Genomic DNA, 18,525 nt, shown 5'->3' with positions numbered 1-18,525 from the left:
GACTCTAGTTTCTGCCTGGAGGACCTTTCCCAGAGCTGGATAATCCCCTGAATCTAGTTTCCCAATTGACAACCGAGTTGGCATTTTTCTTTAACAAGGAGCTCTGAATTGGCTTTGTAGATCAGAGCCATTGATGTTTAGATCTGATTGGCTGTGGCCTTGAGCGGTCGTGGTGGCACGCCTGCTCCCTGTGATGTGGTTTATGCTGTGTTTTTTTTTTTAAATTTTTTTTATTCCATGGGATACTGTCAAGACTAGGTGGTGAGAGGCTGCCAGTCTGAAAGGCTGACTTTGATCCTCAGACACAGTAAAACTAGTAGAAAAAGAAAGGCTGTATTCTTGTTGAATGCCATGGCTGTGTGTAGCCAAGTGGTTGCTTGTGCCAATTCTCCTCTCCAGTGAGGTGTCCCTGGAAGCCGCTAGCCAGACCACACTCTCCCATTTGAGGTGACGCATTTGAGTTCAGAATTACCTTTTCCCTCCTGAGGAGGCAGATTTTCCTGAACAGCTGCAGACTTAAACCTTGGCTCACAAAGGCCAGGGTGGTAATAATTATTTTACTTTGAGCAAACAGAACAGCGCATTTGAGGATATCAATTATCCTGACAGCATAGCTATGATGTGGAGGCCTTTCTGTTAGGGAACTGCTTACAGGCTAAAAAAGTCACAAATCTTTTTTTTTTTTTTCTGTTCATTCTTCTCCCTTTTGCTCAAAAGACGCAATCCCTCCCTACCCCACTTTGGTAATGGAGAGAGAGAAAGAGAAATCTACATAGCTTTTTGTAAGTGGAACTATATTCATAAATAGCTTCTTGATTGAGAACAAATGCCTCATTAATCTTAAGTGCTTCAACCAGAGAGCACAAGTAAAGTCAGGAAGAATAATGACTGACATTATGGGGAGCATAGCATACTGCACTGCACACCAGGATGTGCATGCCCGGAGGTCACTGGGCTAAAAGGCACATCTCCTTAGCAATGAGGAAAGAGATCCCTAGGAAGCGTGGAGGGGGAAAAAAAAGTGCAATGCAGGCGTTTCTCACGAATGGCAAAAACTAGTCCAGTGGCAGGATGAAGAAGTCATGTACTTTGTTATTTGCTATCGAAGGTCATGCTGGGAAGAAAGAATAAACCAGCTGAGTTTTTATTTGAAAGCCAAATGTTGTACAGTTTTAACAAAGTAAGATGTATGTTCAGTTTCAAGTACTTTGCTTAGGATCCTGGAAATACTATTATGTAAATGCCGTGAAGTTCCATGTAGATTACCTCTGATCAGTCTTAAATTATAGAGGTGCTTCTCCTTGCTATCGAGCATATGCCTGGCTTGCTATCAGATAGGTGCTCTGCAAACCTCAAAGTAAATTTTATACTGCTGTAAGGAATGACATTAGAAAGATAAATGGTTGGGGGGATGTAATTTGAAACAGAGAGTATGATTTCCTCTTCTGTTATCGTCCTTTCATACATATGGCTGTATGATAGTATTTAAATTGTTAAAATGTAGTGAGAACATCTCCCCCCACCTCCCTGCCGCCGGCATGTCTACATCCTAAACCCTGGAACCTGTATGTTATGTTGCATGAAAAGGGAATTATGGTAGCAGATAGCATTAAGGTTGCTGATCAGCTGGCTTTACAAATAGGGATATTATTCTGTTTACCTGGGTGCATTCAGTGCAATCAGAAGGGTCCTTAAATGAGGAAGAGGGGGGCAGAAAAGGTCAGAGTAATGTGATGTGAGAAGTGCTTGGCCTGCTGTTGCTGGCTTTGAAGATGGAGGAGGAGGGCCTAGGACCAAGGCACGTGGGCTCCCCTAAAAGCTGCAGAGGGCAAAGAAATAGATTCTCCCTGAGAGCCTCCAGAAGAGAGTGACCTGCTGACACCTTGATTTTAGCCCAGTGAGACCCATTTTGGAATTCTGATCTACTGAACTTTACATACTTATGTTGTTTTAAGCCACTGTATTTGAGGTAATTTGTTGTTGCAGTAACAGAGAACTAAAGGGTGTACAGTAGAAAGACAGCCTTTTGAAAGGGTAATTAGTTTTCACTCTTAACCATTCGGCATTCCACTAGGTATGTTGTATTTTCAGTGCCATCTTTCATTTTCAGGCATCTCTTTCTCTGACTACCTTCTGTCTGTCTAGCCCACACCCTCTGGTTCTGGGACTCCAGCAATCCTTTCACCTCACTGTGATGTATGATTCAGTAATGCTCCCAACTTTTCAGTCTCTCCCTCCCCTCATGTCCTTACTTCTGTTTAAGCTGCTACATTTCCTTGCACATAGCTCCCTTGCCACTCTCTGACTTTGTTACTCTTCCTTGGTATAACTCAACCCTGGTAAATCCAACTATCTATCTACTCTGTACCTGCACCTCTGTAGCTGAGTATGGCTGTGGAGAAACACCCCATATGCAGATTGCTCTTGCTTTCAGTTTGTAACTGATGGTTGGTCCTCAACGGTGTGGGTAATTCATGTTGCATTCCCATCACTCATTCACTCTACTACTCTCCTGATTGACTGTTTCATATCTTCTTTCTCCTCAAGCTTCCCCATCTTCTCCATCCTCACCCTCACCTCATGAAGTGTCTTCATATTCATGGAGAAATGGGAAGACACCAGTAGAGATCTTAATGTTTCTACCTGCTTCATATCTATAATATCTCTTCTCCTAAGGCCATCCGCTCTCTTATACACAGGATCATAGTTACAGTAATTCATCCCTTTCTCGCCCACATCCCTTCTCCAGATGATTCTCATTATCATCCACATACTGTTATTTTTTCCATCTTCAAGTAAACCAAAAAACCCTCTCCTGATCTTTCTTCCCACTAGCTCCCACTCTATTTCTCCACGCCCCTATACATATAGTAAAATTCCTGAAAAGGCTTATCTTTATTCACTCTGTCCGACCCTTCTCCCCCACATCTCTCTTACATTTATTCCAGTCATAGGCTTTGCCCCACTTTTTCTTAGAAACTTCTGTTTATCACTGTCTCCTGTTTGAAGCAGTCCTCACTTGGCTTCCAGGATCCTGCACTCTCCTGCTTCTCCTCTCACTCCCCAGAGTTCAAAATGTGGGCCTCTTTTCTACACTAACCCATTTGGTAACCTCATCCCATCTCATAGCTTTAATGGTTGTAAACAGCATCTAGGCATTGATGACTTGGGCGTTTCTGGTCCAGCTCAGTCTCACCCTTGTGGCCAACTTTATGATAGCATCTCCTCTAGCATGTCCAATAGCTCAAATTCACCCTGTCCTGAACTGAATTCTAGATATTCTGCAGGCTTCCGTATTTCCAGGCCTTCCAGCTGCTGAGGCCAAGAACTTTAGAGTTAGATTTGATGCTTTCTTTTTCTCATACCTCATATCTGTCTGACAGTAGATCCTGTCTTGTCTACTTTTAAAATGAATCTAGTATCCTGTCCACTTCTTAGTCACCTCGGCTGACATAATCCAGACTAATCTGCTCATTACCTCTTTCCTGGATATGGTAGTAACCTGCCAACTTCTCTTCACCCTTGAACCTTTGTTGTCTGTCAACACAGCAATTGGGATGATCTGATTAAAATATAAATCAGGTTATATGTCCTTGGTGCATTCAAACCTTACAGTGGCTTCAGGCCATCGGCTTTTTTTTCATGGCTTATGAAACCTTACCAGATATTCTTTCTCTTACTTTCTGATAACCTTTCCTATTAGAAAAGGCCAGGATCTGCTGCCATCACCTTTCCCTAGAGAACTCCATGGCCCACTCTCAAGTGCTTAACATCCTTTACCTTAAGTAATCTACTGATTTAGTTTGTCTTGTCTCCTAGCCAGAGTGTGTCTTTGTCATTCATTGCTGTTGCCCAGTGCCTAGGACACAATATTGGTGATTCACCAATATCTGTTGAATGAATATATATTTTCACTTATAACACAAATTAGGTGTGAGCATCTAAATTAGGGAACTCACTTGCTGGTATAAAATTTATTGGACCCTGTGAAATTTCCATTCAGAGGATTACTGTAGGAAACTTGTCATTCAATTTCCTAATCACTCAGAATTCTTGTCAGCCCCATCCTAACATGAGATTCCATCCTCTCTTCAACCCTGATAACTGAGCCCCATCTCCAGAAATTGTTCTTCCGTGTTTTGTTGATCAGCACTTTGTAAGCTAGTTTTCCATTAATGTGATTAATTAGTCTTTGTTTTCCCAGCTCAGACAGCCCTATTTTATGGTTTTGCATTTCTGTAATGAACACGTCAGATAAATAAGGCTGTGGGGAGGTACTTCAATCTTGTAATTTTTCTATAGCACTGAAAATTGGCTTTAGTGTCATTTATGGATATGTCAGCTAAAATGAGAGCTCCTTACAAGGCAGCTTGAGAATGTTGGTATTGACATTTCTTTAATTGATGTTTTATAGAAGAGCCATTGGAACATGATTTCCCTCTAGGACAAATAACAAACAACTGTGATAGCCATATTCTAACAATGCCTTTCTCACCATTGTTGTTAACGTTGTGTCAGCACTTTGATTATAAACACTCTTTTTCAGTTTAATAACTGAGCTGTAAAGAAATCATTGTGTTGTAAATTGGTATACTAGCTGTTCATCTCAGCGGAGACTTTTAATGAAACCAAATTTTAAAAGTAACTTGGTATTATTAAAAGGGGATTTTGTGAATGATATTAGGTGAGGGAAAGGGACCTAAGTAGGAAAGGTACAATGTCCAGAATATCTCAATTTATACTTTTTCATTCAGCTTTTAGCTGCCCTGGGGGTGGGTTACACAATAGAATGGCTCTTTAGATGCTGTCCTTGGGAGCCAGGAATAACAGCTGCTCATAGAGTAGTCATTTTGTAACAGGCGTTTCAGCATTTTTTTGTTTTGCTTTAGGAAACATTAGTTGACTAGCAATATATCTAAATCTGTATAATAGTGAGTCATCTTACACTGGGTGTTATTGTTTCTAGAAGGGGCATGCTCATAAACATAAGGTAGAAAAAGCCTGGCAATGAGTGTTCACTGTGGAATTTTATTTATTTGTTTTGTTCTGCAAGGCTGAACAATTTTGGTATCTCCTCAGGTTAGGTTGGAAAGAAGTTTCCATACGCTGAAAGACTAGTAGAAATCACAGACGCCCATTTAAAATTTTCATTTAAGTAAAAAAAATTTAGGAAAAAAAGATAAACCTCCATGATTACATTAATTTTAAATTACACATATTTGATGGAAAAAGGTTTTTTTTGAATTTTATTTTATTTATTTTTTAATACAGCAGGTTCTAATTAGTCATCCATTTTATACATATTAGTGTATATATGTCAATCCCAATCTCCCAATTCATCCCCCCCGGCCACGCCACTTTCCCCCCTTGGTGTCCATACGTTTGTTCTCTATATCTGTGTCTCTGTTTCTGCCCTGCAAACTGGTTCATCTGTACCATTTTTCTAGGTTCCACATATATGTGTTAATATACGATATTTGTTTTTCTCTTTGTGTCATACAGAGACTGTCATACAGAGTGAAGTAAGTCAGAAAGAGAAAAACAAATATTGTATATTAACACATATATGTGGAACCTAGAAAAATGGTACAGATGGAAGAAGGTTTAATTTCTTTGTGTGTCTGTGAGTTTTATTTTTTTAATGTAAGAGTAATAAGTATTGTTAGGAAGGTCTCCCATTCCCAACATTCTCAGATTCTCAAATCTCATTTTTCTTTACAGAAAACTACTCATACTGTTTAGTTAATCAGCCTTTCAGATCTTTTCTGTGCATAAACTAATGCTATATTTTGTTGTTCTTGGGAGACCCAAATGGTGTCACAGATTATTTAAACATGCCTTAGTGTTTTCACTTAATATTTCATTGTGTAATTCTTAGTAATTCAGTAATTTTTGGATTTACCATATCTTTTTCATCACTATTTTAAATTTCAAACCTGAATCTAATTTAAAAATTCAGACATTGCAAATAAAATAAGTAACTGACAATTCCAGTTCCTCCCAGAGGTAACTGTTTTCTCTATTATGAACAGAAATGAAATGATAGTCATTGTATATTCCTACTTCTGCATAGATGTAAATGTTTAGCTAAGATAGATTCTAAGAAGGTGAATTGCTTGTTGTAATTTATGTACATTTAAAATTTTGATTGATAATGCTGAATTCCTCTCCACAGCCATCATAACAACTCACATACCCCCAGACTATAGATATTCTGATTTAAAAATCTGAGGTTAACACTCATTATTTCATTTTCTTTATTCTTGAAATTATGTATCTTTCATGTATTTATTGGCAATGAAGAGTCTTTGAATCTTCTGCCTATTTTTCAAGTGTGGCTTTTTAAAATATTTTTTGGATAACAATCTTTGTTTTTTATTGTAAATTTTTAATCTTATTTTATATTAATTTATATAGTATTTTATCCTTTAGAATTAAAAAATTTTGATGTAGTCAAACTTTATTAATGTTGTCTACATGTCTTTTGTTTTCTAAATGTTATATTAAGAAGTCATATTTATCCTAAATTCATCAATATATTTGCCTAAAATTTCTTTGAGTACTTCTGTAGTTCTGCTTTGTTTTTGAGTTTAGGTCTGTAAATCAATTGGAATTTATTTTTATGAATCAGAAATACATACACACACATTCAATTGAATTCATTTTTGAATAGTTTGTGGTATTAACTTTTGGTTATTTATCCAGCTCTAACTTTCTGTTTTCTAATTTTCTCTTCAACCAAGAGTAGTCTGCCTTTTAACATATCACTAAGTTTTTAATTTCAGGTTATTTTGTTTTGGTTATAGAATTTTTATATTGTTTTTAAAAATCTGATTTGTTATTTATTTATAGTCTCTCACTTACATTCCTAATACCCATATTTAATTTTTAAACATGTTAAAATGCTTATTTTACATCTTCTATCTGAGCTCAATGTGCATCTAATTCTATTGTGTTTTTTTTTCTGCTTATGTAACCATATTTTCTTGGATGTTTTTTGAGTTTTTATTGTGAGCTTATATTCCTTCGAACTTAATATTTGGGAATTTCTTGAGGGCTTTGTTATAGGTGGTTGCTGAAAATTACAATTTTCATTTTTATATTATCAAAATCCACCTTCCAATAATATCATCCTACTTCATGAACAGTGTAGGAACCTTACAACGGTATAATTTGATTAACTTGCCTTCTGTTTGTGGTCTTATCTTACATTTTACTTCTGCATAGACTCCACTCCATAGTATTGTTATTTTTGTGTGAAACAATCAAGTTTTTAAATGAAACTTGTATAGTCTCTCTGTCTCTCTCTCTTGCTCTCTTTGTGTGTGCGTATTTGAAGATACTAAAGCTTTATTTTATATTTACCCGTTTTAGGTGCTCTTCATTCTTTCCTGCCACTTCATGGTTCAGGCTGGTGTCATTGTCCTTCATTCTGAAGATTTTTTTTAGTGGTTTTTATAATGTAGATTCATTCTCATAGATTTTTGTCTCTATGAGATTATTTTTATCTTATCTTCATTTTCAAAGGATATTTTCCTTGGAAATAGAATTTCAGGTTGCCAGCTTTTTTCTTTCAGTATTTTATGGATATTGTTCCATTGCCATTTTCCTCCAGTGTTTCTGGTTATGTCTTCTAGCCTGAGCTAGACTGGGTGGTTGATGCCACTGCTGGGAAACTGGCTTGGGAAGAAGACATGAGCTCAGTGTTGCACATGTATTTGAGATGCCTGTGGAGCTGTCAGTGAGACATCTCAGGAGACAGATGTTTGAGTCAGTGGCCTTTTGGGAATCAGGGTAGTAGATCCAATGCCTGGCAAACAGGTGTGGAGAGAGGAGTGAATAGGCCCTGCTACAGAAATTACAGTGTTTAAGGAGCATGAAAGAGATGCCTGTAAAGGAAGCTGAGTATCAACTAGAGATGGAAAAGGACGATGAGGAGAGTGGCGGGTCATGGAAACCACAGGGAGAAACTGTTTCAGGCACAGTTGACAACGTTGAATGCTGCTAAGAGGTCAGGCGAACCAAGGACTTGAAATATCCATTACATTTGGTGACATGGAGGTCGCTTGTGACCCTAGAAAGAACAAGTTTCATGTTGTGGCAGGCGGGAGTCTTCTCAACTCCACTTAACACCTTGAGTCTACAGATTCCACTTTAGAGGCTGTTTCCTTCTGTTATATTTGGCTCTGCAGCACGTGTACCTGTTCATGACCCTAATCAGGTGCATGGAAGCAGCTTCCATGCTGCTTTGCTATATTTCATTCTGCTAACTCGTCCCTTTAGGCTTCTTCTCACTACTAGTTTCATTAATCACATCTAATTCTCTCAGTGTCTGTGCTTCTCACGGTCCACAGCTCTCCTTTCCTGCATTCCCACTTCCGTATTAACATCTTTTTATGTTAGTTTCAATGAAAACATTTGACCTCTGTTTTGTTTTCATTTTCATCCTCTCTCTGTAGCAAGTGTGGTAAATTACTGAAAAAAATAAAATCAGTAACATTTTATGAAATTGTTATTGAATAATTTGGATATTATTGAATAATGTGAATTATTGGATTTCTCATTTTCAATATTTGGATTATGAAATTTTCCTTTCATTGTGTGTTTCATCAAAACCAGTTCTTTCAAGGGCCGCTGGAATATGGCTTTGCAATAGAGAATGTTCTTCATCAAATTATCTTCTTGAGCTGGGTTTATCATGGATTCAAATGGATATACACAGGGCAGCTTTTGCTACTCTGAACCTTTAATAATCACCAGGGAAATTTCAAATAGATGTGCAGAGACTTTCCAGACAAGTAAAACCATTGAACATTTCTAGTCTTTTTGCCTTTTTTGCTGCCTGTTAAGAGTTCTACAGCTATGTTGATCCTCCTCAGTGGTTTTGGTGTTGTTCTCAGAAAAAGAAAAGCTGTGGAGTATGACACCCCATTATTAATAGTAGGTAAGTTAGAGGGATTCCCTGTAAAGCTGAGCAAAGCTGTCAAAATCAGTTAAGGGAGATCACCTTAAAGAACAGATAAAGAAATTTTATATAGACAGCTTGGAAGAAAAAAAAAGCCCCACAAAATAACCTGTAACTATTGAAAAAAAACCCCAGACTATTAGTGCAGTAAATTGGGAGGACAAGCTTGAGGTTGAAAATAAAAAATTTACTTAGGTATTTAATTAAAAATTCTAGGTCAACAAAAGGCATTGCATTACTTTCTGGCCCTGTTTTCTCGTGGACTTTTTCATAAAATTGTAATGAGAAATGATAAGGTATGTTTGTAGTAAAGGGAGTCATCTTGGAATGAAAAGTCTGTGCCAATCTAAGACACATAGAAGTGCCCAAAATGTAAACTTATGTGGGGAAGATAAAGGAAAACATTTTATGGCTCTGTTTTCTGGGGCTGGAAAGCCTGGGTTTATCAGAACAATTTTTCCAACACTATTTGCCCATAGAAAGACCCAAGAGATAGTTTTTTGAAGAGTGTCTTTTAAAAAGAGCTTCCTTCTTATCCACATATCAGAATGAAGCCTGCCAATACCGTTTTTTAGCCATCCTGTATACGGGAGTGGATTCCCAGAACTCAAGGGAACCGAGTTGTATGTGTATTCCTCTGTTCTAGAGTTTTGGTACCTATCTCTCCACCTACCAGTTTCTCTGTGTCACAGCTTTCCCCCAGCGATGGCAATTGAACATGATACTAGGATAATGATGGTTTCCCCTAGGAGATACATACACTGAGAACACTTTTGGGTGTCCCCTCACTTTCCTACCTCTCTTTTCCTCTCCCTTCTTGAACTGTTTAGAGATAGTCCTTCATGAAGTTCCTGATAATTTTAATTTTAAAATAAAAAATTAGCATTTACGGGGATATTTTGATAAACAGTACTGACTTTTATTACATGGCTCTAAAAATTGTGTGGTGTTTTTTCTGCCCTAGGAGTGCTGTCTCTGCAATTTGAGAGGGGGTGCTCTTAAGGAAACGAAGAACAATAAGTAAGTAGTACGTTAATTATGTTGAATTTCATCGTTTCCTTCTCTCTCTTGAGTGTTGAACCTCTGAGTGACAGTGTGCTTTGCCTCTCATTGTTGTACACGTTGTTCCACAGCTTTTGCTGTTTAGTTCTGAGGTGGGGATTCTGTGCATGTCTCCAGAAACCATTACTGACAGCACATTCACCTCTGCTGGGCAAAGGTGTTCTAAGTCAGCTTCTGTTCTGTGTCTTTGACATCATGAGGAATCCTTGACATCATGAGGAATAAGCCCTCTTTCACTAACAGAGTTTGAATAGAGCCCATATCCTCTAGGTGCCTTTGGAATCCTTGTGTTTAATATGATGAATGCTTTCATTGTAATAAAAACAGAATATGCCTGAAAACAGTGAAATCTGTTATCTTCAGGTAAATAAAATCAATTATAATCATACTATACTATTAGAATAAGACCATTTACTTTTAACACCAGCAAATTAACAAGAAAGTGTGTATTCTAAAATAGAAACACAGGGAGAAAAGATTGATTTTGCAATTTAGAGGGGACAGTTGGAGAATATGAAGAGAGTCATAAGTGAACATAAAAGAAAGTCTTGTTTCTATGGTTGTTGAAATATATTTTTGTGTGAATTTTATTTTTATGACCCGATTTAAATATTTAAAATGGGGCCAAAGCAAATTATAGGTTCCTATGGAAATAGAAACATGTAGAAAAGTTTAGATATAGGTTGTATTATGGTATTTGAGAGCCAGATCCAGCCCCAAGATATGTTTTATTTGACTGACACACCACTTTATGAATTTAATTTAAAAGTTGAGAGATTTTATATAAAAATCCAGATGTTCATCTTTACTTAATAAATGATTGTGTATCTCTATATGACAATAACAAGCTAGGATGAGAACTTGGCCTAAATGGGGCAGGTGCTCCTCGGGTTACCATGATTTACCAGTATGTGTGTATTTGGTTACATCTTGCCTGGCCCCGTGGGCACTGGAGTTGGTACCCTTGGAGTAATGTCATGTCCTGTCATGTAATGATGGAGTTGGCATAATTATGTGCATGTGCATGTTTCTGATTGTTTATAAGGAAGAGTGAAGGTACTTATTCCTACATTGATAAAGTTTAGTCTAAGAAGCTGTATATTTGCTTAATTTTGGATGTTCATCTCTCACAGTCTTAGTTAATGTCATTGGCACTATGCTAAAAACCATTGACTAGTTCTAGGATGTTACACGGGTTATGCAGACTGCGAGATGACTTAGGCAGTTCCTGTAAAGACAGAGGTGACAAGAACTTCTCTTCCTTCCTTTGGGCAGGACACAAAGAAGTAGTGTTTGCTATAGAAGTATAGTATTTATCTAGATACGAAAGAATGCCCTGATGGGGTTGACACTCACCCTCTGTCCCTGTGGTCTTTAAAGGCAGGATGGAGTCTTATATTTAGAGTGAAATAATATGCTTTGACTTAAAAATAGTTTGACAAATTTGATAATTCTTTCAAAATCTCTTTAAACCTCAAGAGTCTCTATATTTATTTGAGGCATAAGATTTATGAGAGACTTAATAGTGTTAATGAGGACGTTGTCATTTTTCTGGAGTAATTCAGAATTTGAAGGGAGATATTCTAGGTTTTTAGTAGGAAACAAGGGAACAAGCTAAATTTCATTTTTCCTTATCTTTTGGTTCCTTTGTTTATAGTAGGATTGCAATAAGAAACAATTTAATTAAAGACTTAATCAGTATTAATTCTGTTAGAAAACTTTTGCTATTAGTTCTAGTTTGCTTCATGATACTCGTATTATGTAAAAAAGATTATGTGGTATACCCAGTTTATACCTTTTATTAATTGAACAAATCTTTTGCCACATACTAATTATAATTAGCTTAAGTATATTAAGCACCTCTATATTTCAGTATCAAATGAAATAGCAAACCTACATTTCAGTATTTTGCAGGTCACGTGTAGAACAATATAATGAGAGGATTCTTTGGTTTTCACCTAGTTCTTCATGTCACAGTGGTGGGCAGGTATGGTACTGAATCTATCCAGGTATCATCCAGTAGGTTTTAAATTCAAAGAGTCTGTGATGGATATAGGCTTTGGGCTTTCTTTCTCGTCTGTGTGTTTCCCATCCGAGAGAATTGCCATCCTCTGGTTGAAGTATGGGATACATAAGTTTAGGGAACGGTTGTTTACATTTATGTCTCCTTTCCTGTAGGTGGGCCCATGTCATGTGCGCCGTTGCGGTCCCAGAAGTCCGATTCACTAATGTTCCAGAAAGAACACAGATAGATGTAGGCAGAATACCTTTACAGAGGTTAAAATTGGTGAGTGGCAAAGCTTCTTTTTTTTTTCCCCTCATAAATTAGTGTTAATTTCAAGTTCCGAATATTTCTATTTATGCACGCACTCCAAGGTAATTTTTTTCTTAGCTTCGTTGTTTCATTCTACCTTTTTTTTCCCTTTAGCCTAAATTTACTTATCTGTACACACTCTTTTCCTGTTATATTTTAAGTATGCCTATAACTTTCCTCAGCTTCTGTTTTCAGTGAGGGAAAGGAATACTGCATTTCCTGGATTAATGTGAATTTTCAAATTATAGGCTATCCAGTGAAGTTTGTTAGAACTGACCCGAGCTATCCAACTATGTCTTGTTCGAATTGCTTAGTTTTTCTCTCTCTTGCCTCTTTTTGGTTGGCCTTGACTTGGCAAAACGCATCTAACCTATTTCGTCATCTTTTCACCAAGAAGAGACTTGCAGAGAAATGCAAAAACTTTAATTATTCCCAAGGGATTTTCCCACGGATAGAGACAAATCATTTAATTTGCCAAACTCTCTGGCTGGTTATTTTCCATTGTTTCTCTTTGTTAAGAGAGTATTTTTTTTCATTGAAAACTTAGGCCTTTAACATCCTCAACATTGATGTAACCTTGGAGTTCTGTTAAATTGTGAGCCAACAGGTCATTAGCTTAGGCCCTTATTATATTTCACCGTTAATGAGAATTTTCCCTAAAGTTAAATTGCCTGACCTTAAAATACTGAAGCCTGTCTTACAAGTGGACTTAATACCCTACAGTTTCTTCAGTCCTTGTTACGTCTAACGTGGGGTCTTTCCACTATTTCAGAGGCTGAGCTGTAACTCTCTACCCGAGTGTTACTTGCTTTGTTATTAGTCGTCTCTCCCCCACTGGGGAGCGGGGTGTTTTGTCTCTGGACTTCTGTCTCAGGAACTTAGAATCTATTCTGCTGTCTTTCAGTGAACACTGTTATTTTCCACTATAGCTCCATCAGGAATTTCACATAGCTAGAAAATACGTGGCCCTTTATGGGCCTGATGACTGCTGTTGGCAGCTATGAGTGGTGGGATCAAGGATGCTCAGGCTGGGGTAACGGAAGTTTTGTGAATGAGATGGAAATGACTGGGCCATTTAAATGCCCCCTAAAGCTCATAGTGACTATCAGAAGAGAGTAAGGTTGTTCAGCTCATGGACTTCCGTAGGAAAAAGTTTGAAATCTTATATCTTGTTCACCAGTTTAAAAAGGAAAACAAACACTGACACGAGAGAGAGGCAGAAGTCATCTTCCATGACTCTTCAGACTGCTGTTTCTATTTGCTTTCAAGAAATCTCATGTTTAGCCTTTATATTGCCCTTTCTTTTATTTTACTGTGCTGTTACTTTGTTTATAAGTGCATTCTGAGTGCAAAAACCGTAACACCCAAAAGGGTGAAAAGTTGTGTAAAAAATTGGTGCAGAAAGAAGAAAAAAGAATGAATACAATAAACCTTATATCACATTACATTTTATGCACAAACTGCTTTTCAACTATTGCTGTTTACTTATATAAACTTGTTTTCATTATTCCATTGATACATATTCTATCTGTGAATACTGTTTGGGCCTTTATGATTGGAACAAAATGCATTCGTTTTTTCCATTAAAACTAATAAAAATATTTTTCATTGGGGAAAAGAAACCCACCAAAAAGAAACAAAAACATTTGCCAGAATTAGGACTGTAGGGCAGGTTATAAAGAAAAATGTTGAGTTCATGACATGCCTCCAACATTTAATGCTTAGTGTGACAAATACTAACAAATGTCTTACATTTTAATATTTTTCTGATTTACAAGTAATATATATTTGCAAAAATTCAAACACGACATTTAACAACCCCCTTTGGTTCTCTCTGCTGAAAGATGATTTCTGTTATCAGTTGAATGCCCCTTGGGATAGTGGTCATTGCTCTTGATGCTTCCCTTTAAGGACCTATGTGCTGGCTTCTCTTCTCCGCGAATGCTTCCTTAGTGATCTGCCGTCACTCACACCAGTCTCAAAGGGGTTTTAAGGGAACAGCTGGGACGGGCACCATGGATCATTTCCGTGCCAGTCAGCAAATTGTATTTGCTGTATTTCAGAAATCTGAAATCTGATGGTTGCATCCGAAAGTGGTAAAAGGTTGCCATCTTGATTGTGTATGTTACATATTCTTTATAGAAGGTTTTCCGTCCTTAAACAATTGGCACCTTTAAAAGAATGTGTCTTGACTGAATTTCAGATCACCTAAACTCTATTTCAAATGACAATGGAGAGCTCTTTATTGGCATACAGATATTCATGACACATATTTGAGTGAAAACAGCAGGCTGTAGATCAGATTTTTTTTCTGTTTTTAATATAATTTTATACACATGGCGAGTCTTTTGGAATGATGTTTATCAGAATGCTCAAAGTGGTTATCTTAAGTGGGAAAATACAAGGGGAAACTTCATTTTGGGAGGGTAAAAAAAGAAATCACTCAAAAATACTGTGATAGTTTGAAAGGGGACAATGGCCAGAAAGAAGCGTGGGTGACTTTTTCACCAGAAATCCTCAGGAAAGCACCATGACTCTGTTACATCGACCCCCAGCCTTGCTCACTGTCTCTTGGTGATTGGACTCAGGCTGGCTTTGAATAACAGAATTTATAAATGATCACTTGTGTGTGGGGTGGGTGGAATGCACCTTTCCAGGAAATAGGATGCTCTGCCCTGAACATATAATCAAGTGTTCCTAGCATCAGCATTCTTTTGAAGTTTAATTAAACTAATAAGTGCACATCCAGCTAGAAGTCAGAGCAGTAGTTTTGTGGTATTTCATCCAGGCCAACCTAAGTCTAGATGGATTATTTTACTATGTCTGTTTAGTGGATGTATGTGTGTCTCCTAATGTCAGTTTCAGTCTTTTTTCTGGAGCTGTAGCCAACTCTTTTCTGGATGCTAGGTTGTTCACCCACCTTCTTATTTACACAGATATGGGGGGGGAATATAAGAATTAGATGTCAGTGTCAATGTATTTCACCAAACAGTTATTAGCTTACCCCGCCAAATACTTAGTGTACATTTTTGAGTAAGACATTGTTCCTGTCTTCTAGCATCTTATAGTCTAGACTGGGCTTTCTCAACTTTGGCCCTCTTGACCTTTTAGACACGTTAATTGTTTGTTGTGGGTGACTCTCATGTGTATCATAGATTCCAGCATCCCTGACCAAACAGGCGATACCAAAAGGTATAAATTTCTAGTTATAAGATAAGCACTAGGGCTGTAATGACAGCATCATGACTATAGCTGAGACTGCTGTGGGATATGTAGGAAAGTTCCCAAGAGAGTAAATCCTCTGAGTTCTCATCAGAAGGGTAACTTTTTTTCCTTTTTTTATTTCTTTTTGTTGTATCTATATGAGAAGATGGATGTTAGCTGGACATACAATGGTAATCATTTCACAGTATGTGTAAATCAAACCATCATGCTCTATGCCTTAAACTTATACAGTGATGCATGTCAATTATTTCTCAATAAAACTGGGAAAAAGTAGCCAATGCCAGATATCCCTTGGGGGGTGAAATCACCCCCATTTGAGAACCCACTGGTCTACAGGGAAGACATAAACATAAGGAGAAAATGTTCATTTTTGTCATTTTCAGAAAGAGAATATCTGGTTGAAAGAAGTAAGTTAGAGACTGAGAGAATGGAAGTTCTTAATTGCTTTAAAAAACATTCCTAGGGATTTTTTTTTTTGGCAAATTGTTTGAATTTCTTATTTGTGAATGAAGCAATAAAATTTGGCAACCTATGTGTATATTTGCTACTGTACAGTTATTAATTTTATACTCTGATTTAGTATTTTAACATTACCTGTTTTTATAGAAATTGCACAACCTTGATTACTAATCAAGCATCATAAACATTTACAGTTCTGTAATGTGTGTGTATGTGTACACATGTACTTACTGAGTAAATATTCATGAAATGAATAAAAGGCATCAAATTGTTACTTATTATTTGTGCTCCTGGCTTAAGATTATTGTGGCTGGAGGGTTTGATCAGACAATACCAAATCACTTTTTTTTTTTTTTTTAAGGCAAAACCCTTTAAAGGTCACAGTGGTAAATTCATGCACATCTCTGTGCGTGCAGCTTTAAAGCAAGGCATTAGTTACCTTATCTGCATCACGGGGGACAATGTGATTAGGCCATAGAGCCTAGCAGTGATTTGGAGAGCCTCTGAACACCCATGCAGCCCTTGCCCTGTTGTCTGAGAGTTCTGATCTTGGAACCTCTGGTCAGTTGGGGATTGAAAACTGGAGTGACCTGACTGAAGCAGTAGCAAGGGAAGTCTGAGCCTCTCTCCAGTGCCCACCAGGTGGTGCTGCTGTACCAGTTTCTCATCCAGTTGCCCTTAAATCACCTCCTTTAGCAAGTGCCTAATCGGAGCCTGGCACCAATGGTAGAGGGTGTATGTGTGTGAGATGTGCTGCATACTGGGTTGCTCTAGCCCAAGGGATGACAGCAGAGCAGAAAGTGCTGCTTGCTGTTGTGCATTCAAAGTGCTGAATTCCAGAGGGCAGATTTTTTAGTTCGGGTTTTGATTTAGCCGTATAAAAGAGCTGCTTTCCCTTGGGGCAAGTTAGTGTTTTTCTGTATAAGTAATAAGCAACACTAGTAAAAGCTAGTAACTGCAAGAGTCTTAAAGAACAGCTTATGGCAAACATGAGTTTAAAATGTCTTCTGAAGTATGAAAGCTGTATATAAGAAATGCTTCTTGTTATTAGCGGTCTTTCTAGAATATGGAATACTGGAGCTGATGCAGAGGTATTTGAATATTTTGGTAATATTGTTGTTAGCCTTTTATTTATTCATAGGTTCAACTTGCAGCTTTTGAAATACTCCTCTGTGCAATTATTTGTGTAGGAAGATTTTTGTAGAGGATGTAAGAAAGGATTTGTTTGCTTTAGCAGATTTTTCCTCTTATAATGACCATTGCAAAAAAGAGACAGCAAATGGAAGACAACTCTTTCAGTGCTCTTCAATATTGATCCTAAAATAGTGTGTGCTTTGTGAAGAACCTTTATCTCATCCAGCCACCTTGTTTGCTATTACCATAGGTGTGGCCTCTACTCATAGATAATTAAATGGACATCAGTGATGGCACTGGAGTTATTTTCAAGACATTGTCTTTTATTTTATTTATGTGGCTGTTAATTTAAAATACTTTAATAAAATTCATTATTTTTAAACTAAACAAAATACTGCAAAAATATATTTGGCTATAGTGGTATTTATCCAATTAGTTTGTTCTTTTCTTTCTTTAACAATATTTTGCAATATTTTGTGTAGAATAATTATCTCAGGGGTTAACAAAGTAATTTCTGCTCCATCTTAAAAATGCTAGAGGTTGCTATCTAAAAGCACCAGGTAGACTTCCTTGGTGGCGCAGTGGTTAAGAATCCACCTGCCAATGCAGGGGACGTGGGTTCGAGCCCTGGTCCGGGAAGATCCCACATGCCGCGGTGCAGCTAAGCCCACAAGCCACAACTGAGCCCATGTGCCACAACTACTGAATCCCGCACGCCTAGAGCCCCTGCTGTGCAACAAGAGAAGCCACCACAACGAGAAGCCTGCGCACCGCAATGAAGAGTAGCCCCCGCTCGCCGCAACTAGAGAAAGCCTGCACACAGCAATGAAGACCCAACACAGCCAAAAAATTAATTAATTAATTAAAAAAATAAAAGCACCAGGTTATTAAGCAGAACCATCCTTTAACAGGAAGGAAATGGCTGAAAGTTACCTGAATAGGCTATGTATCCAAAGCCATGTTCAAAAGGTAGAACCGTTTTCTCTGTCAGTTTAAGCATTCTTCTGATTATTAATGCAGGTTCTAGATTACCTAGTATTTTTCTTACCTACTCATTTAGAATGAATTTCTTTGCTTCTGAATGACTTTTCAGTTTGCGAAAAATTATACTTGTGGCGAACCCTGTCATCCCCAGTCCCTTCCCCATGTCCTCTGGTACCTTCTCCGCTCATCCAGAGAACATCAGAGCTTTGACACCTGGTAGGAAAAAGAATGAGGAGGATGCCGGGGACATCTCCTACTCCGCACTTGAGTGGTGTGCTCAGGGATAGCCAGTCCTGGGGCTTGTTTGAAATCACAGATTATTGGTATGCCTGAGGACAAAAAGAAAAAATTGCCCCCATGCAGTATAGATTTTAAAATGTAC

At 37.7% G+C, this 18,525-nt stretch overlaps 1 protein-coding gene across 9 annotated transcripts in view; it reads left to right on the top strand.

Moving 5' to 3' along the window:
* The window catches only part of KDM4C (lysine demethylase 4C), a 451,309-nt gene that overhangs the window by 305,787 nt on the left and 126,997 nt on the right, over positions 1 to 18,525 (top strand). For all 9 annotated transcript variants that reach the window (XM_079925522.1, XM_079925523.1, XM_079925525.1 and 6 more), the window contains 2 exons: positions 9,930 to 9,985; positions 12,206 to 12,314. In XM_079925522.1, coding sequence (XP_079781648.1) covers positions 9,930 to 9,985; positions 12,206 to 12,314 — 165 coding nt within the window. The remainder of the gene's footprint in view (positions 1 to 9,929; positions 9,986 to 12,205; positions 12,315 to 18,525) is intronic.

Source organism: Stenella coeruleoalba (genome assembly GCF_951394435.1).
Source record: "Stenella coeruleoalba genome assembly, chromosome: 7".
Taxonomy (NCBI): Eukaryota; Metazoa; Chordata; class Mammalia; order Artiodactyla; family Delphinidae; genus Stenella; species Stenella coeruleoalba.
The sequence above is the reverse complement of the archived record's forward strand: the minus strand, read 5'-3'. Positions and strand labels throughout refer to the sequence as shown.